This window comes from Staurois parvus, unplaced genomic scaffold, assembly GCF_062004578.1.
Source record: "Staurois parvus isolate SC_StPar_1 unplaced genomic scaffold, SC_StPar_1.0 ptg000361l, whole genome shotgun sequence".
NCBI classification, from domain to species: Eukaryota; Metazoa; Chordata; class Amphibia; order Anura; family Ranidae; genus Staurois; species Staurois parvus.
The window spans coordinates 3,871,129-3,892,962 of NW_028318157.1; the positions used below are offsets into that span (position 1 = coordinate 3,871,129).

The 21,834-nt window shown below is 39.7% G+C and overlaps 1 protein-coding gene across 3 annotated transcripts in view; it reads right to left on the reverse strand.

The window, feature by feature from the left end:
- Positions 1-15,785, reverse strand: part of PASD1 (PAS domain containing repressor 1) — a 79,417-nt gene extending 63,632 nt beyond the window's left edge. For 2 of the 3 annotated variants that reach the window (XM_089684876.1, XM_089684875.1), the window contains exons 1-4: positions 15,739-15,785; positions 8,420-8,574; positions 8,236-8,327; positions 271-360 (exon numbers count right to left, since the gene is read on the reverse strand). In XM_089684876.1, the coding sequence (XP_089541002.1) occupies positions 271-360; positions 8,236-8,327; positions 8,420-8,574; positions 15,739-15,770 (369 nt within the window). In that variant the 5' untranslated portion in view covers positions 15,771-15,785. The remainder of the gene's footprint in view (positions 1-270; positions 361-8,235; positions 8,328-8,419; positions 8,575-15,738) is intronic. The other variant, XM_089684874.1, reaches the window with a different exon arrangement.
- Positions 15,786-21,834: the final 6,049 nt, after the last annotated feature.

Consider the following 21,834-nt stretch of genomic DNA (forward strand, 5'->3'; position numbering starts at 1 on the left):
TAGAAAGCTTAGCTAAGATACTGGACACTCCTGATCTTCAGTGGAGTTTTTATAATTATATAAATACAGTACATATATAAACTTGTGCATTATCTGTGTATTATTAAAGAAACGTCTCATGCATACTGTAACCAGACACTTACTAATTTCACTGGAATACAATAAATGATGTCCATTAATTATAAAAAAAACAAGTTATTGCTCTATTACAAATGGCTTACATATATCACAATTAGTTATCCTGATAAACTGTACGAGAACATAACTTACCGGTAAATGGCCAAGCAGAGATGAAACACTATCAGAAACATAAATTATCATCCCATCAGTGGTAAGCGCAATAAGGAAGCCATCTAGAGCCTAACAAAGAAAAAAAACGGAAACTCAATCTTTTAATGTGTTAAACCAAACAGCACATTGATTTCGAGGATGGCGCCAGGAGTGGCTATTTATAGAACATACAGATGGCAGACCAATTTATTTTATCTAACATTTATTTATAGAGATGGATAAGTAAGCTTGGAATAATATATAAAATTCCTAGCAATCAGTCAATGCCATATATATATATATATATATATATATATATATTTTTTTTTTTTTTTTTCTACTCACACACACACGACAGAAATAAGGCCATTATTAGTTAATTCTGTCATTCTGCACAATTCTGTGTACTTTCTTAAATCACTGCTGTCAAATCCACTAAGATCCAGTTGTCATGCCTCTAATTCTTGTCTATGCAGCACACCATTGCTATAACCAACCACCACATCATATTAATTGGCAGTTCTAGATCACTACGCATAATACTATGTCATACATGTCAGCTCTACGATTAGGTCTTGTTATTATGGGCAATGATACCATCATCTCTAAAAGTTAAAGCAATCCTTGCTGCAATTGTCCATTATCAATGGAACCTATGTACTGCATATAACTGCATGCCAATTCATAAATTACAAAAAAAATGTACATAATTGTTATTTGGCTCCACATATGCTTACCCTGTTTGCAAAGCTTAATTTAGTACTCCAGATTTCACATCTCCAACCATTAAAGTGTAACCTGCCCACTCAATTATCCACTGTATGTATAACCCTGAACCCTCAGGCTTTGCACTTTCCTCCTAAATCCTGTAATTTGTTTCTCCGGAGTATTGCACATCCCCTTTACTTCAGGATAAGTGGCCAGGATGCATTATTGCTCAAGATGACCACGGATAGAATGTTTGGATATGGTTAATGGTTAGTTAAGCGCTACAGTTCCGCAAGAGTAGGGACCTGGGTGCAGCTTGCGATCCCTTTTCTACACCACTGTCCTACTTAGCTTCTTCATAGACTATTATCCCAAGCTGTAGATAGTTACTGCTTGAAGTCACGACAGCTGGGAACCATAGGCTCTGCTATGACCAACTAATAAACCAATACCTTGCACACCCAAATCCACACAGAGGCTGATAATGTTGGAAAAGAGGACAAGGCCACAACTTGAACATTCCAAAACGTAACACCTTTCCAAATGTACTAAATAACAAATGCCAGTCACAGCTATACTATGAGCACCCATAAAACAAACTCTAATAATAATAATTCTCAGTCTAAGAGGCCTGTCCATACCATCAGTGCCAGACAGGCCTTAGACTCCAGAATTTAACTTAAAAGCATAGCTCATTAATAAAAATATCAATTGTTGGCAAGGTCAAAACTGCCAATAAAACTTTGGCAAAACATCACAATTGGCAGGTTGGTGGGCAACGCTTGTGACAGCTGAATAAGTGGGACGTGCCCCAGCGTAGCCTTTTTCTAGAGATCAGGCTCAACCTCAGATCTTTATAGCCAATCCTCCCATAGCCGCTTTACCTCCCTGGTTTAGGCTCATGCCCACGCTGATTTTATGCTTCCAGCAGTCAAGTCTCCATTTCCCTAAAGGGGGTTCAAGGGGCCTTCATTCTATTAGCTAAACATCTTTCAACATTAAGGCTATGTTCACTTTTGTGCTCATGCGTGTAAATTGCATGCGTACATGCAGCTGCACTAATAACACACTGCTTAGGAGGATGCACAGGGGCGCCAACGACTCCTAATGGCACCCACACACTCTAAAAAACATGGTTCGATTTTGGCAAGTGGAAATTCATGGTGCCAAAACACCAAGCAGTTTCCATACAGCTGTGTTTTAACAAAAAGGTACAGGGACCTTTTTCCTGCAGGAAACACAGATACAGGAGCCAATTCAAATGAATGTGCTGCTATGCCAATGCAAATGCAGCATGCATGTGAACCTATCCTAAAAAACAGCACTCACTGAAATATACACCTCATTGTTCTGAGGTACTTTCAGGAATGGTAGAAATGTTTCCTCAATAGTGAACAAACAGCAACAACTAATAAAAAAATAAAAGAAAATGAAACACTTCCCCTCCCTCACTATCCAAAACTGAGAAAAAAAGGTTTGGACTGGAGTTCTACTTTAAGAGAAATATGAATGGGCTAAAGCAGGCATCACTAAATGGTGGACCATGATCTGGTTCCAAAATGAGTCACTGTCCCATCTGGGCCCTCAGTTGCTCCATTTAGAAGCTGCTTCTATTCTCAGCCTCCACCGCTGTCATTCTCAAGACAGCACTGAGAGCGGGAGGTAGGAAAATAATGAATGAGTGCAGAGGGCACAGCTCAACATTGGATGGAGGGTGGAAGCAGATGCTACCAGTGGATAACTTTTCATATTAACCAGCAACTGAATGGTTACTAGGACCGTCCTGTGTCCTAGCAACCAATCACCTGCTGGTTAATATGGAAAGGTAATTCTTGAAGCTCCTGTTCACGCCTTCCAAACAATGCTGCACTGAGTCTCCTGCGCTCAGTTCTTTACTATCCTGCCTCCAGCTCTCCACACTGCCTGATAGAGTGAAAGGGGTAGAGGACACTACTAGGGGTGATGTGAAAGGCACAGTGCTGGGGGGGGATGGTTGGATGTCAAGAGGGCAGAGCACACTACTGTGATGGAAGGGTGTGATGTAAAGGGGGCAGTGCTGGGGGGTTTAATATAAAGGGGAGGTAGTTCTGTGGGGGGGCTGTGAAGGTGATGTGAAATGGGCAGAGTGCATTACTATAGGGGGAGGAGGGCCAGCGCTGTAAGAGGGTGATGTAAAGGGGGAACAGTGCAGTAGGGGGATGATGTAAAGGGGGGCTGTAGTGCAGGGGGGTGATGTAAAGGCAGGCAGTGCTGTGAAGTGGAGGCAAATGATGTAAAGGGAGGGTTGATGATGTGAGAGAGGGCAGTACTTTGGGGGGATGTGAAGGGGGGCAGTGCTGTGAGGGGTGATGTGAAGGGGAGCAATGCTGTAGGAGGGGGAGAGAGTGATGTAAAGGGGGGAAGTGCTTTGGGAAGTGGGCGGAATGATGTGAAGAAAGGCAGTGCTCCGTGTGTGTGTGTTGATGTGAAGGAGAGGGGGTTATGATTTGAAAGGGGGTTGAAGACACTGCTGTAAATAAATGGGTGTGTTCTGTAAAGGGGATTCAGTACACTACTGTGAAGGGGGTAGGGATGTGTTGAAGGGGGTCTCAGAACACTACTCTGCTTAAAACATTTTTTACTGATCGGACCTCCTTAAAATTTTCATTCAATACCCCTTGGGCTATAGGGCTTGTTTTTGCAGTATTATACAGATATATTTCAGATTGCCATTTTACATATTGTATTACGCACTATTGTATGTAGAATTAGAAGTAGTTCATGTAAGCATTGTATTTTATATTACATTTTAGGACTGCTCAGTATATCCTTTGAAATGCGGAAAACCTTATCATACTGTGTCCCACATAGGTATATAGCAGCACTGAGACATAGTGGGATGGTCGATTACCATACAGGAAATAAGGGGCGCAAAGGGTAGAAAAGAGCAATTCAAAGCAACGACCCAAACCAACCACTGAGCTACTAATGCTAACCAGCAAATTTTGCAGCTGTGCGAAAACAGAAAGTTTACTATTTTCAATTTGACCTGTTTCCTGCAGCCAATGTGTTCTATAGCTTTGCCTTTTGCCTCACATTCAAACTTTAACTGAGATTTTTTTCTGATTGATGGGTAGATACTGACTTTTTTTTTAATCTTTTCACTATGCATCCAGCACAACTCATGAGTGTCTTCTTGTGGGATTTTGCTGGAAGGATGGCAATTTTGCCCTTGGCTAGGCACAATCGATAGAAACTGGGGTGAGGCAAAAATATTTTTTCACTTTTTCCCCCCCCACAGTTCTTTTCTTATAGATTTTATTGTAGCATTTTGACATTGGGAGAACAGGGAATAAATAAGCAGATCTTGCATTTTTACAGCAAGGTCTGCATTAGCAGCACTTTTAGTGACACTCGTTACAGTGCTAGCTTAATAACCTTCTCGGAGCAATGTAACCCTTAGGATTTCATGTCATTTTTCAGCTAGTCAAACAGATTATGTAAAACTGAAGATGGTATTCCTGATCCGCTGGCCTTATTCATTTTCCAAAAGCTACAGAGCTGACCAGAGCTGGTTGTGCAAAATTCTTAAACTAAGGTGTACTCATTACTATTCCCTTCCTATTTCCCAGAGTGGTGGTAAGCTAGTACTAGCCTGGAGGCAACCTGTGCCCAAGGAACAGCGTCTTCAAACGCTTACGCTATAACCACTCTAATTGCAGCATCGCCGATGCCAATTCTACCCACTCAGTTCTCCAAGAACGAAAACAAGCGCTTCACTCTTGACATATTGTGCCTCTACTTGCCCAAGTGCAAAAACAGAAATAGGAAAAAACAGAATATACACAGCACTGTGTTCATTGTTCTTCTGAATAAATTAATCTGATGACTAAGTTCTGGCAATGATCTCTAATACATGCAAATTGGCAGTACAGGGAGAGGAGCCAGTATGATAATACAGGCGGAGGGAGTACGAGGGGGACGCTACACACATTTGTGTCTCACTTTCATGCGTTTATTATTTTGTTTTTGTAGTTACCTAGACATTGCACATTAGAAATAATGAAACTGAATGATGCTGCTTCTGAACAACAACATACCTGAGAGGATCAACATATCAAAGCCTACATAATTGATCTATATATTATCTTTGCCACATATTAGAATAGCACAACGGAGATGGAAATTACATTTAGAAAGGCTCATGTAAAAATTTTAGTGTTTTTCACATACACTCAGAAAGTGGAAAACATGTTGACATCCACCCTGTCCATGCTGGCTGGCGGAGTTTGTGTTGTTCGTACTCCCACTGATTGGCTTTCAGCAGAGCTGCTGATCATTTGAGGCCACCTTTGTTAATAGTTTGATTTTTTTTTTCCCATGCAGGACACAACCAATGGAAACCAATAATTTTAAATGGGTTTCCAAAGCTAGCTGTATTGCTTCACAACAATGATTACATGCCTGTGCTTGGTAGTAGCCTTGGAGCCGCTTTGTCATGACTTCCAACCACCTAATCAATGGGATCTGTTTGCCAAAAGCAGGTGGGGTGCCATCTTTGCACAAATAAAAAGTAGAAAACCTCTTAAATAATCTGAAGACGACTTTTTCTAACTGTACCAGATTTGCAGAAAAATGTAATTGTTTTTTTTTTTATTAAAGCTGAAATCTACTTTGTAACTTAAAACGGAGCTCCAAAACACATCTAAAAAGCATAGCTGATCATATTTGAACTGTTTGACCCACCAAAATAAATGTAATTCATTTCACCAAGCTACATGTCTGGTAAAAAAAAAAAAAAATCCCCAAAAAATGTATATTAATTGGTTTATGTGAAAGTTATAGAGCCTAAAAACTATGGTATATATACACTGGAATTTCTGCAGCTATGATGCTACACTGGTAGTGGTGGTAATCAGTGACTTTTAGTAGGACTGCGATAGTGTGGAGGGTAATCTGGCACTAACAGACACTAGCTGGCAGGGACACAAACATTACTAATACAGCAATCAGTGATAACACTGTACTAATGACACTGGATGGGAAGGGGTTAACATCTAAGGGCAATCAAGGGGTTAACTGTGTGCCTAACAAGTGTAATATGTGCTGCTTTTACTTACACATCTGGCTGTTTACACACAGAACACTGTTCTGTGAATGGCCACAGTCATTCTGGTTTCAGCCAAAATAATTGGCTGTAACTTGCTGACAGACCTGTGCTGTGGCCAATCACAGCACAGATTGTCAGGGGGTGCGCACGCCTGGAAGAAGGCTGCCAATGTACATGTATGTGCTGTGCCTTCACCTGCCACTATATTTACTGTGAGTGAATCAGTAAGTGGTTAATATTTAAACTTTTTTGTTTTGTTAGTATTTTTATGCATTTAACATATATTTACACATTGCCCATTTAAAAAAAAAGTGCAAAATTTTAAAAAAAAAAAACCTTTTACCAGAATCATAATTTTAGTTTAATTTTAAACAGGAAACATTCCAGAACAAAATACACACTTTTTACATGAAGTAATACTGTATATTTTTGTTTAGTTTTGCATTTTTTGAATTGATTGCGAAAAAAAAAAAAAAATCATTGTTGAAAGTCAATATCATGAAAAGAAAGCCTCGCTTGTCCTTAAAAATATATATTATCTTTAGTAACAACAAAGTTACTGCCAAATAAACAGGTCCACTGCAGAAAAAAAATTGCACTGGTCCATAGGAGGCGAACAGGCATGAGAGAATTGGTTAATGTAAACCTGAACCTACATCTTGCACACTAAAATATTTATATACTTTGATACTGGATCTATAAGAGTTGTAAAGAAATTTTTTCAAAAATAAATTTTTTAAATTCTTAAACACGGACAACCCGAAGGGCTTGGTATGGAAATTTTTTTTAAATTTTTTACACATTCAGCTGTCAGCGGGAAACCCCACTGGACAGCTGATGACTCAGCAGTTGTTAAGGATGCAGCGGTTGCCTGCTCTTAAACAACCATGACAGAAACTGGTTGTTAAGGACACTGGCAGCCGCTCGCTTCTTAACAACCAGTACATACCTCATGCCTCGACCACTACTTAATTACCGCATGCATTTAAAAATTTATTTCCAGCTGTGAACTGACTTTATGGTCTCTTTATGCGGTATTTACAGAGCGTTTTTTCTATTTGTGCTAAATACTACATACTAGCAATAGTGACTTGAGATTTTCAGTATCACATGCGGTATGTGGTCACCTGACCAGCATAACACATGTGATAACCTTTAGTAAATTGTCCCCGCTATCCTTGTTCTAGTAACAGTTAAAGAATGTTAAAGAATTTGTAAAGCTTGATGTTTTTATATTAAAATAACAAACGTTCAATTTACCTGCTCTGTGCAATGGTTTTGTACAGAGCAGCCCCAATCCTCCTCTTCCTGGGTCCAGTGCCAACACTCTGGGCTCCTCCCCCCTGATGAGTGCGTACTTGCTCCTGAGCCCCACTCTGTGCGTCCAATCACACACAGAGCGTGGCTCGGCCCCTCCTCCAGCCTCTCCTGACTGGCTGTCTCTGAGTCAATGAGGAGGGAGAGAGCTGAGAGAGATGCTGCTCTCATGCTTATCGCTGAATTGAGTTCGGGCTCAGGTGAGAATAAATGGGGGCTGGGGGGAGAGTAGAGCACAGAAGGTAAAAGCCTTTTCGCTTTACAACCACTCTGTTAGTAATCGATAAAGCAGAAAAATAAAAAAAAGAGCAGAAATGTTCAGTTTATTTTATATTGTCATCCCAAGGGCAGATAAACCATTCTTTGGGACCCCTGCCAGTGAGTTTACTTCCTAACAAGACACTCTTCTTGGGTACCTAGCATGTAGGCTGCATGCTAACAATAGGACATGAACATTTTTTTTTTTCATCTTTTTTGATTACCCCAAAAGGGGTGTCATTTAAACTGTAGCTTTCCCTTATATATTACTAAAGAAGCAAATACAAGAAAATTAAGTGGAATGTATTCACCTTAAACTATCACCTTTTATAGCTTTCCCTATACTATCAGTGTACTACAAGTAGAGAGTACACCAAGGTTCCACAAGAAACCAAAGACAGTGAAAAGGTGAGCTACACAAAAAGCCTAGTACTGTCACATTACCTAACACACCAAACCACAGCACTGGAAATAGGGACTAAAAAACACAACTCGTGCTTAGGTGGCAAAGATGACAAACTCTAGCTCCGTGTGTAACATTTTATGGAGTCTCTAAAAATAATAGTAACAAAATTGTTCCATAAATTTCTTACCTCTAACATCAACTGGGTAAACTCTTCATTACTAAGAAAAGAAGGCTTCCAGTCCTGCCTGATTTCACAGGCTTCTGTCTGTGCTGTAATTTCTGCAACACAAATAAAAATATGACGCTTACTAAAATGTATATATTTCCTTGTGGGAACACATAATCAAAGGGCCAGATTTAGTGCAATATACCTTTCTGTTTCTGCAGGAAATCAATGGTCCTTTGCAGTATAGTGGACTTATCCATTTTAAGAGGGTGTCCATGTCCTTGCAGCATTGTACACAGCTCCTTAATGAGGACATTAAACTGGTCTCTTCTTTTCTTCTCAGATTTATTCCGTGATGCCCTATAAGTAAAGAAGGAAACGTATGATTAGATCCTCAAGATTCCAACATATGAACACTGAAGGCTTCACAAATGTCATTTGCACGCTGGGCCATTTTCCATAGTGACAGATAGTACAAAGATAATAGGGGTTGTCTTTAAGATAGAATTAGTCGATGACTTACTATGAATGCACTATACAATCATTGGGGTTGATCTACTAAAAGTGGAGAGTTCAAAATCAGGTGCAGCTCTGCATAGCAGCCAATCAGCTTCTAACTTCAACTTGTTGAAATTAAACTTTGACGAAAAAAAAAATGGAAGTTGACTGGTTTCTATGCAGAGCTGCACCAGATTTTACACTCTCCAGTTCTCATAAATCAACCCCATTGCATTTATAATGCTGTATCAGTGGAAGTGAATAATGCCCATTTCAATAATCAACTACTGAATTTCACTAGGGATTTACAGGAACACAAGACAAAACCATGCCTCCCTACAAGTACATAAAAATTCCTGCCCATTATTATTTTCTGACTTGCATTTACCATACTATAGCCGGCTTTATCATGCAGTAAAACAGAAAACCTATAATGACATGCTACTAATTAATAAATCATCCCTAGGCCTAAAACTAAAAATATAAAAGTTATCAACCCAAATTGATTGATGCTCAGTAAAATCACAAAGCTTCCTTAAAAGACACCCTAAGTGAAACATGAACTTTTTACATTGAAACCAATAAAACCTACCTGCAAAATATCCATCGTTGTTGTACTGAGATATTGCAAAGGAGACACAGACCCTGTGAAAATTCATTGGGGTGTATTTAATAATAATTTGCAGAATTATTCATGTTGTGAAACTGCATGCATATTTTTTTTCTTTTAGTGAATGGGGCAAAAATCGAATGTTATTAGTTCATTTTCTCTCAAGATCGAATAATATTTGTATAATATAGACGCAGGGGTGTCCAAACTATGGCCCTCCAGCTGTTGAAGTACTACAAGTCCCATCATGCATCTGCCTCAGGGTGTCTTGCCTGTGGATGTCAGAGTCTTGCAAGGCCTCATGGGACTTGCAGTTCCTCAACACCTGGAGGGCCATAGTTTGGACAACCCTGAAGAGTGTTTACACAGAATGAATGTGCATGCAGTTCTACAGGATGAATAACAATTTTTTTTATAAATACACCCTATAATGTTCACTGGTTCAAGTACTTCCCTGTCTGAGCCTACTGCAGTCATGCATACACTCAGATACTGGAGCATGAGGATGATTCCGTGTATCATGGAACACGGCAGGAGCCCACAAATCTGTGCAGAAATGCCATGATAAGTCGATGAAGCAGACTATTAAAGTGTTACTAAAACCACAACAATAAAATCAATCTGTATATGCAGTAAAGCATGCTTGTTATACTGACTGTGGAACTTAGGGGGTTAATAATCTGCATTGTGTAAAAAGGATGTTTAATCCTGTCTTCTCTGATTCTCCCCTTCTACTCTCCCCAATCTATCTGCTGATGGAACAGAGCCTTGGAGGCAAGTTGCACATACTCAGTTTGGTGTGTGTTGCAAGAGAGGTTTTTTTTCATGGGATCAGCACAGGGCCGATCAGTGCTTTCCAGACAGAGGGTCAGGGGTTATAAAGCCTCATAGGACAATCACGGGAGAATGGAAACTCCTCCTACAAGCTATTATCTGGTGCTCTGCTGGACACTGATATAAATCACAAGACTGATCTAACTGCTGATGAGAAAAGGTATTTAGCAGTTTATTTTTACTAAAATAATTGCATTTCCATGTTCTGCATACTGTAGGAGACCAGATATAGTGAATGCAGGCTCCTGAGTTTAGTACCACTTTAAGGATAGTTACTTTAAAGTGGTTGTAAACGCTTCCCTATACCCAGTGAAGGGAGTGGTTTCAGGTAATACACAGAGTTGAAACAAATCATCCTACATAAGCTGTACCTATTTATTTGCAGCCATCTGTCCTGACTCACAAAGCAGGGGGTGGGAAGCAGTTCAGTAGCACACTGAACAAGAACTCTGGGAGAGCCGATTGGAGGGGAGGGACCAGCGGCGGACTGACCATTTGGAAACTCGGGCACTGCCCGAGGGCCCTGGGTCAGTAGGGGGCCCCATGAGATGCCCCTGGTACCTTTTTCATAGGTTTTGTGAGTTTGGGCAAGGACACAGGGGCCCCATGATACCCTATTGCCCGGGGGCCCCATGAGTTGTCAGTCCACCTCACAGACTGTGCCCTCCCGTCACCTTTGTTCTCTTAGTGTCAGGAAAACTTGTCAGAAATAAGTCATGCTGATGACAGAGGAACTAGACAACAGAGAGAGATGCCACTTAGTTATTTGGAGAGCGGTAGGAAAACATCATAGAAATATGTGCTTTGATCAGATTTAATGTCTGAGGTTTACCACCACTTTAAGGTTGCACAAATATACAAGACTGTGCAGAGTACATTATATTGTAGCCTTTTACATCAGTCCATGATTCAAATGTACAGTCATAACAAAACAAGTGTGAAGCTCTCATATATACCCTAGTAAGTATATACTGATCTACGCTTGATCCAGAAAATCCTGGTAACTATCAAATAAATTATAATTTCATTATAGACTGCTAAATTAGAAAATGTAATAACCTGAACATAATGACCCCATATTGAAGAATAAGGCATGCTGGACATAAGAACTTCTTGGGAGTCATGTGGATTTCTGAAAATGTCCATGATTGCAACCAGCAGGTATGCTTTGATGGAGATGCATGGAATGACTTTGTGAAGGCCTGCAGAGTTTTAGGCATATTTGTCTGCTACAATCATCTTCCCTTTTAATCAAAAGCATGATGGCTATATAAAGCTTGTACAGCCTTCACAACTAATGACCAATACGCTCAAATATAAAGCATGATCCAAAAGGTAGAAGGATCTTGGGATGCGTGAACTCACAGTTTATAGTGAAAATAGGTACACTGGATATCAAAGAAATACAGGTAAATGCAATTTGAGTCTCAGGGACTAGAATTATAGAAAAAAAAAACAAACAAACACATTTTAACTTACCAGAATAGTATGCTCACATGGAAATTTCTTAACTAAGGGTGAAAGTTACACTCTTACCTTGCTGGCCTAAGCATTGGTCCAGTACACAGTAACATACAGTGGGCATAGAAAAGAATCACCACTCTTTAAAATAATCAGATTGTGTTGCTTTGCAGCCTGAAACGAAGACAGACACAGTTTTTGTTTTATCCAGCTGTATATATTCTGCAATTTATAACATGACTGCAGTCTTCAAGTCATCCCACAGATTTTCAATGTGGTTTAAATTTGGGCTTTGATTAGGCCATGCAAGTACATTCACCCTTTTCTCCTTCAACCACTGTGTTGTCATTTTTGTTGTGTGCTTTGGGTCATTGCCATGTTGGAAGGTAAACCTTCCCACGGACAACTTTCTGGCAGAGGGCAGCAAATTTTCCTCAAGAAGTTAATGGTATTTTGCCATATCAATTTTCCCTTCTATCCTGACAAGTGCTCCAGTCCCTGCTGCAGAGACCCCCCCCCCCCCACATGATATTACTATCTCCATGCTTTACTGTAGGAATGGTGTTATTTGGATAGTGAGTTGCACTGGATTTCCGCCAGACAGTTTAGCATTGAGGCCAAATAATTGAATTTTAGTCTCATCTGACCATAACATCTTTTTCCATGTGGCCTCAGAATTTCAAGGTGCGTTTTGGCAACACTCAGTCATGACTGCATATGGCCTTTCTTGAGTGGGTTTTTTCTTGCAACCCTCCCATACAAGCCACATTTGTGGAGAATTTGTGATATTGTTGGCACATGCACACAGTGACCACTCTTTCATAAATTCCTGCAACTGCTCCAGAGTTGCTGTAGGCCTCTTGGTAGCCTCTCTGTTCAGTTTCCTCCTGGCTCTATCATCCAGTTTGGAGCGACATCCTGATCCAGGGGAGGGTCTGTGTTGTACCAAATACCTTCCAATTCCTAATAATAGACTTTACTGTGCTTCTAAGCATTGATAAAGCCTTTGAAACTTGTTTGTATCCATCTCCTGACTTGTGCTCCACAAATTTATCCCGTAGATCTTTTGACAGTGCCTTGCTACCCATAGTTCATTGTTTGCTTCAGTTGCACTACAGGGACTGAAATGCTCAGGAAAGCTCTTTTCATGCTGAGCTAATAAAAATAATCACAGCTGAAAGTCAAATGGCTTTGTGTGCCATTGAGATGGTGATTAACTACACCTGATTTTGTGCCCGGTCACTCCGGTGCGATTTCAGGTATGATTTGCAAACGGAATCTAATGAATGTGAATGTCAGGGTCTCAACATTTGCAATTTGCTGCAGCAAATTTCTAAAAGTTTTTGCATTACTTTTTCTGCAGTTTTGTTGCAATTTTACATACATAGCATATATTGTAAAGCACACTGCAAATTGCAAGAAATCGTTCAAAATTTTCACAAGTAGCCATAAAGTCTTCAGAAATCACACCTGAAATAAGTTTACAAGTCATTCTTAGGAGGGGGGTGATCAGCAGTGATTCCGTTTTTGATTTTGTTTCTGACATGTTGGTGTTAAATCTTTCACTTGGATGCTATAAGCTGCACTGAGTAAATACAGCTGGATAAAACAGAAACTGTGTGTCTTCATTTCAAGCTTCAAATGCAACAAAAATTTAAATTTTTATTTTAAAGGGGGTGATTCTTTTCTATATCTACTGTAACTGCCTATGAAAAAAGTATATCCTTTTTGCATCCAGTGACCAATTAAATTCTATTATTCATTTTTCTATAATGCACTGGAGGAGTAAAATGGATTTAGGGAATAGCTCTCCCATTTCTATAAATTGGTTGCATGACTCTTTCTGGTGAACAAGTATTCTCTGTTGCACCTTTTCTGTAAGTATATGTGGAACAGGTGGACTAATCAAGAAACGCTATACCATAGTTCTCAAAAACATCATATACCTAGTTTATCCTAAAAGAAGATTGCACATCATTAGCAGAGACTTCTATTTCTCAAGATGAACATGTAACACAATTAAAAGTTATGGGTAGTTTAATTAAAGATGATATCATTGCTAATCACGCAAAGCTTAAGAAAGATAGAAGTCTCGATGTCTGAATAATGAATGATGTTTATGAGATTACCATTCTAGAATGCTAAATGAACGCTTCAGAATGATTAGAACGTAGTTGTAAAAAGTGTTGAGTAGCCCACCAGTTTCTGATAAAAACATGCACGTCTTACAATTCAGCAGCAATTTGACATGCATCACTGGGTAACATTTACCAATAGGCTATGACACGCATTTTTCATTGATTATACCGTGTGTTAAATGAAAACATAATTAAGTTGGGACAGGACACCTTAATGCAGTTCAGCAAATCTGTCACAAAAAGTATACATGGACAAAAGGTGATATTTATATTTCTCCATAATCCACAGGCATAGCTCAAGGATACATTTAAAATGTACTTAAACCCAAACCAAGGGCACAAATTCAATATATTGCAGTTTATTAGTACTTAGATGTGGTGGCTGCATTAATTTTCTCTTTTTTTATTTTCCCTTTATTTTACCCTAGCGATCTTGCTAATAACACATTTACCGTTCTTGGGTGACAACATTTACAGCACTGCATCTGTGGATGAGCAGAGTTGTCACCCTTGGATAGCTGGGACGGCAGATAGGATTGTTTTATATTTGCTATAGGGATGCACCGATACCCTTTATTTTATTGGTGAGTATGATTACCGATACAAAGTACTGATACTTTGCGGTGTGATCTGTGTCCATACAAAATGAATGGGTGCAAAAGTGCACTGCAAAGAATGGCATGTGATTTGAACAGGAATGTCCGAATCACATGCCATTTCCCCATCGCTAATGTGTGAATCCAGGCTTGTCAGTGATTTCAGCCTGGGTTCACACAGGGTCGGTGCGGGACAGGAATTTCGACGAATTTCTGTTCAAATCGCATGCCATTCTTTGCAGTGCAATTTGCACCAATTCATTTTGTATTGACGCAAATTTCACTACAAAGTATCGGTTTCCGGTGTTCGGGAGCATTTTCACGAGTATGAGTACTCGTGAACACTCAGTATCGGTGCACGTCTAACTTGTTTCATGCACAGAAAGTTACAAAGGCAATGGATTTCTGGCAAAAAAAAAAAAGAAACCCCAAACAAAAAAAAACCCCCAAAAAACACAAAAAACAGGTATTTTCTGTACCTGCAGAAAATATATTTAATATGGGAAAAAAAAAAAGAAAACTAATGCAGCCACTCCATCTAAGGACTTGAAAACTGCAATAAACTACATTTTTGTTCTTGGGTTTAGATATACTTTAAACCAAGCCTGTACTAAGAAGAGGTCAATGCCGATCTGTACTTCACAAAAGCTAGCTGCCTGGCTGTCATGGTGATACATTGGGACAACAGAGATCGGACTTTCTGCTTGCTTGTGGTCAGTAACTTCGAAAGTACTAAAGCCAGACAGACATGCAATTAGTATTTTTAGAAGGAGGCCAGGAAGGGCAGTTCATATTTCATAAGGTTTTTCTTGGCACAATCAGGAGGTGCAACCCCGGAACCATTAGTAGAGTGTGAGCTGGGGGCACCCATTAAAATGAGACTGCCCCCCCTCCCCTATGTCTAGAATCAAATGTGTTGTGATTGCGTGGCAGCTGGCTCAGCCTCTTAGTGATTCAGAGAGCTCTGGGTGGGCAGAGCAGGAAGCAGTGAATGACAATCACTGCTCAGAGTGGCATGGAGAACTGAGCAATCAGGAGTGTCTGATCGCTCAGTTCTCAACCTTAAAGCAGTCAGGGGACAGATGCAGCATTGGATTGATTCTGCATCCACCTAGGTTAGTCTTCTGCACAGCAGAGCTGAAGAGAGGACATCCATTCTCAGCCTCATGGCCTACAATTTTTTTTTTTTTTTTTGCCAGTGTCAAGTCCTTATTTAGGTGGTAGTAGAACCTGAAGATGAAAGTCTTCCCATGTCCCTCAATGGAAGTGAATGGCAGAAAGGTTTGGTTGGAGATGGACATTAGTTGAACCTACTGCAAAGTAATAAATACCCAAGATGTTTGAGCCAAAGCTAAAATATTACATATGCTACTAAGTAGGACGTTACCTCTTTGCTCTATCTTTCTCATCTTCATCCATCAGCTCGTTTAGACAACACAGGATTCTGCAAGAGAAAATAAGACATTAGTAAATGCTGTTAGTGAAAATTGAGTTTAGGACTAGAAAACAAAAAATCCATACGTCCATACAAGCATTGATGTTTTCGTCACAGCTGTGTCTTTCCCCCCCCCCCCCCCCCCCCCGAGGACAGTCTCTCAGTACACACTGCTGAGTGATAAGGTATCATTGCAGCATCTGTCTCACAGCAAAACTATTACCACTATGACCTGCATTATGCTATAGTGAGTCAGAAACAGATCTGGTTATAAACAGAAGATTCTAGCATCATTCATAGATACACCGAATATTGATAAATGTCTCTGTTCACAGCACAGCTCATTGAATATAAAGATAAACAAAAATGGTAGCATAGGTAGAAACAAGATACAAAAATTCTGCAATCCCAGTACCGAGTTTCTAGCAATGCCATCCCCCAATAAGCATTTTTAAAAAATTAGGCCACATTTTTTGGGTTAATTATCCCAAAATATTGCTTGATTTTCTGTTACATTAATATGTTTGAGTTTCTTTTATTGTTTTTTTTCCATTGTGATAGTTGCATAAAAAAACAGTAACACCAGAAGTTAAATATCCTTGTTGAATTCCAGACATAGCACTTGGTCCTGTTTAGATCTGTGCAGCGCTTTGTTTTAGGTTTGTGCTGACTGCAGTTTCTCCCCAAGCTGAAGCCCAATTTATGGGCAATCCTATGGAATAGAGAAAGCTAGCACTGAAGTCACCTCCCCCTCTTCATTCTAACATCTGCTGGTCTGTAATCTAATCTGCACTACCCATCTGCCATCTTCCATGAACAGAAAATACTTCCTTACTGAAAGGAAAGGCTGAGCCCAGAACCAGTCATCAGTTGGTTCTGGGGCGGGACTAAAGTAAATGCTTAAACATTTATCAGAATAGGGGAAATAATATTCATACAGACAGGTAAATGTAGGCTTCCCAAACTTCTGTCAATGGATAAGCTACAATCTTGTCATAACCTCCCTCTATGCTGTAAGGCATGCATCATGTGGTCTCCTTGCAGCAATCAAACATAGCGGCTGGTTTCTTGGTATCTGGACGCTACCAGAGCACTAGTGTGAAGGTCAGCTGTTCGGTTTCTTCTACAAGACTTTCTACAGGTGTCAAACTACCTGTTTTTGTAGTTTGTGCTCTACTTTGGATACAAGACAAAAATACCACCTCACAACAAATAAGGTTCAAAATTCCAGGACTTTAGAATAGTCTGAATAGCAGTAGGAGGTTTTGGATTGATTACTACTTGTAAGTGAAATTTGAGGAATATAATTAAAAAACGTCCTAAGCAAGCTATCTGGCTATTTAATGTAGTCATCTGTTCCTAATATTCATCAAAACAGTTGTATTAGGATTACAAATCCACCAACCCTTTCCCACCCAATGTATTAGTCATATGATCAAGCAGAGGCATGGGGGGGGGGGGGGGCATTTTTTGGCAAAGGTAACAAAAATGTTTGATGCCGTTGCTAACCCTTCCAAACAGTAAAGTGATCTGCCTTCTTTCACCTCCCTTGTTTTACCTGCAGGTGATATCTGGTACTGCAACTTGGCCATGCATACACCATGGTGCTCTGCAGTCATGATCTTATCGGGAATAAAATGTGTGTTTAAAAATAACATAAGAGGTCAGCATAGCTGCACAACCAATTAAAAGGACTTTAACAATGAAGGACTCTGACATTTATTCAATTACTTACACATCAGGGTTCTTTATGAGGCCGTGCACAGTGTAGTCTTCTGCTTCGTCTTGGACACTACAGATGAAAATTCAACTTAAATTAATTTCATATTTAATCTTTACAACAGAAATTATCTAAAACGAAAGGAAATGTCAGTTTAAGCGGTTATGTCTAGGGTAACTTAATTAGGTTTTCTGCATATGACACCAGTTTAGTCTCCAAGGACAGTCGAATGTTTCACAAGTAATTCAGTTAAACAAAACATTACCAGTAAATAAATATATAAATATATAAAACAAGCATAAGATACTGACAGAAAAAGAAAAATTTTAACTTAAATTGATTCAAACTTTGAATGGCTATTAATACTCATTTTATTTGTACACATACAGTCCTAAAATCATGACCTGAATTCGAACATGGCCAAGGAAAATATGGAATCTTCCATTAATGTACTCTTTTTGCTAAATGTTTGTTGCCAGGATGCCATGCTGATCCAATGACTTTATCATTTTCCATATTACTGGTCCAGAACAAGCATGCAGATTAGAGGTTGCAGTTTGCAGCTCCCTGTGTATGCCAGCGTTCATGTGCATCACATCCTGGGGTTTTTGGGAACCCTGGATGCACGGGTGCAGCATCCAGATTGCCAGCAGCCTGTCAAAATCTATGATAGGCTGAAATGTGCAGCAGCTCGTACTCCTGTTCAGGGACATTTGTGTTCAAGGGAGTACGCCTAAAATGCAGGAAATTCTGCACCTGTGCCTCCCAGCCTCTCGAAAACTAGACAAATATGGACTAAGCGCTAATGTGCATGAAGCCTTATAAGTGAATGACTGCCGAGATCTTCTCTGATTGTAAGCTGCCTAGATTGCTTCCCCTCCGACATATCTCCAAGTGTATTGTGATGGAAAGGAAGGATCCTTATTGTACCAAAACATTTAAAGTGAAAGTTCAGTCAAAAGCTAACTAAACCCACTTCCAACCCCCTTCTAAGACTATTCTAACCCCATGAAGAAAAGATTGCTATAACTTACCTATTCTAAAGCCACGGTCACATGAACTCTCCAACAATGGCTTCTGTGTAAAGGAGAGATAGCCGACAACTGCGCTGCAAATACCTGGAGAGATGCCATCACCCATAGGCTTACTATGGGGCATCTGTTGTTGGCTGCCCCTCTTCTACATTGAAACCGCTGCTGACAGCTGGTCCTAGAACTGGTCATTGGGTTGCTTCAGGATAGGCAAGTATACAGAACCTTTCTATACAAGATGAGAATGGGGGCGAGAGTAGGTTTAGCCTTAGTTAGATTTTGACTGACTTCCACTAAGTAAAAAGGTGAGTTATACTTCCTTTTTGTCCGGCAAAGATAGACAGATCAGCAATACTGCATTGATAAGGCATGTTTCCATTCTTTGCAGTATGTTATCAGAAAATACTGGCAGACAAATTGCATTCTTCGGCATAAAAGCTGTGCATGGGACACTCTTGGACTTTCCAACACGACAATGACCCTAAGTATAAGGTCAAGTTGACACTTCAGTGGTTACAGCAGACAAAGGTGAAAGTTTTGGAGTGGCGATCACAATGTCCTGACCTTAATAACAATCGAGGCACTCTGGGGAGATCTCAAAATGTGCAGTTCATGGAAGATGACCAAAGACTTGGCATGATCTGGAGGCATTTTGCCAAGATAAATGGGCAGCTATACCACCTGCAAGAATTTGAGGCCTCAGACAATTACTATAAAAGACTGCACACTGTCATTGATGCTACAGGGGCCAATGCACAGTATTAGGAATGAGGGGTATGCAGACTTTTGAACAGGGGTCATTTCATTTGTTTACTTGTTGTCATGTTTTTTTTAGGATTGTGCCATTCTGTTCTGTCCCACAGTTGAATATGAATCCCATTAAGAATAAAATGAATGTCTTTTGCCCTCTCACTCATGTTTTCTTTAAAAATGGTACATACTGTATTTACCAATTCTCCAAGAGTATGCACATTTGTTAGCACAACTGTATAACAGTAGACATTTTCTTTTTTTTTTTTTTTTAATAGCGTGGAGATGGGTTACAACATCTGTAAAGTTTGTATTGCTGTATGTGTCCCTGTTGGGAAGATTCATCCTATCTTTTCAGCCTGGTGACCTTGATCACTGAAATGAAAGAAAATCCCATCTTCATCCCAAATCTTTAAGTGGGGACACTAGTTCTGATGACTACCCTCATTTTGGAGGGTCTCTTCTTACCTCGTGTTTTGTCTATGGGCCAGGAAGTAAAAAACAATCTCCCAGAGGAACCCCTGACAGGGGTTATAACCTCCCTTACCCTATCAACAAAAAAAAAAAAAAAAGAAAGAAAATTTTGCTTTTCGGGCATTCGTCTCTGGGCACACAGCCTTAAATGTTAGTACTACTTGTTGCACCATCCAGCAGCAATAGCTTTCAGAGTTTTACAGAATGTCAGCGGTGTGGCTGAATGATGCACCCATGCCTTTCACCCACATGAAAATGCAAGGACTGGCCACACAGGCTAAACGTCTAGTGTGCATGTGGCCTAAGAGACCCATAACACAGAACAAGAACGTGTATTTTGTCCAGTATTTCTATCCTGACGGCATCCTACTGACATAAAATTGGGAGCCTTATAAAACTTTGCATTGGTTGACAGAACATATTTATACAGCTATTCATACTGAAAAATAGAGATGAAAAAGAAAGTGGAGCTTTAAAGCAGAATGATAGGCAATTTTTTTTTTCATTTAGGATAGAACGGAGGGTCATAACCCCAGTCAGAATTTTTTTTGCCATCTGTCTGCCAATGGGGAGATTTCCCTTCACCTTGTGTGCCATAGCAAACACACAAACTGAGAAGAAATCCTTGCAAATTAAGCGAATTCCTTGGGGACCCCCAGGTCACCAGAAGTAGTGTTCCCACTGTAAGATTTCCACTCTATTAATTACTTTTCCGGGGACAACCCAAAACGTGGGATTTTCTTTTACTTTCACTTTCAATGATAATAGTAAACAAATAGAGAGGGTGAATCTCCCAAATGGGGACATGGACAACAATAAAAACTGATAGGTATTCTAATCCACCTCCACTCTATCCAAAAACAAAAAAAAAAAAAATTCTGCCTTTAGCTATACTTTAAAGCAGAGCTATAGGCAAAACTTTTCATTTTGGATAGAGCAAGGGAGGGTTATAACCTCTTCACTTCCTGTTCCATAGCCAAAACAGGAAGTGAGAGTAAAGCCCTGCAAATTAAACAAATTCCTTAGGTACCCCCAGGTCACCAGAACATGTGTAGGAACTAGAAAATTTCCCTTCTATTACTTTTCCGGGGACAACCCAACATTTGGGAATTTCTTTTACTTTCAATGATAATGGTAAATAGGACAAGCAGTGTGAATCTCCCTAACAGGGGCACAGGCAGCAATAAAAACCTGACAAGTATTCTAAACCCTCTCCACTATCTAAAACTAAAAAATGATTTGCCTTTAGTTATACTTTGGGGATTTGGATAAAGAAAAGAAAAAAAAAAAAAAAGGAACAGCCTTTACAAAAGCAGCCTAGTTGGGAGCTGTTCCTCAGCTTACCCTTGAAACTAAATTTCTTACTTGTAAGTAATAAGGTAACTATAGTAACAAATCCCTCTGTGGTCAATGATGAAGATTCTTAAGATAACTAAACCCATCAATTTAAATAATAAATAGTACTACTAAAGTTATGGATTTTCAGGAAGTTTCCCAGGGCTTACTCATTCTGCGTACCATAAACAAAACCTACACAGTCTCCTATCAAACACCCAGCTAAAATGTTAATGAAGTGACGCCCTCAGAGAAAATATTTAGAAACCTGCCAAAATTAATTTAGCAGTGATTAAGTAATGAATATGCATGGCCAGTCAGGTAAAAACTCTAGTGTTGTAAGTAAGAATATGAATAGCAACATTTTGGGTTTTTTTTAGTATAGAACACGGATGTCAAACTGGCGGCCCTCCAGCTGTTGCCAAACTATGAGTCCCATGAGGAATTGCAAGGCTGAGAGTTGCAAGCATGACTCCCAAAGGCAGAGGCATAATGGGACTTGTTTTGCAACAGCTGGAGGGCCGCCAGTTTGACACCCCTGGTATAGAATGTGCAAGGAATACAACTCCTGTTGGGTTTTTACTTTTGTTTGGGTCTCCATTTTAGAAGTGTCAGAGGAACAGGAAGTGAGAGGAAATCGTTCAACATGAAAACTCATTCTGGTAACCAATGTTCACAAGGAGATATCCTATCGTTTTAGATCACCTCACTTCCTGCTGTTTCCGGAATGCGACATGA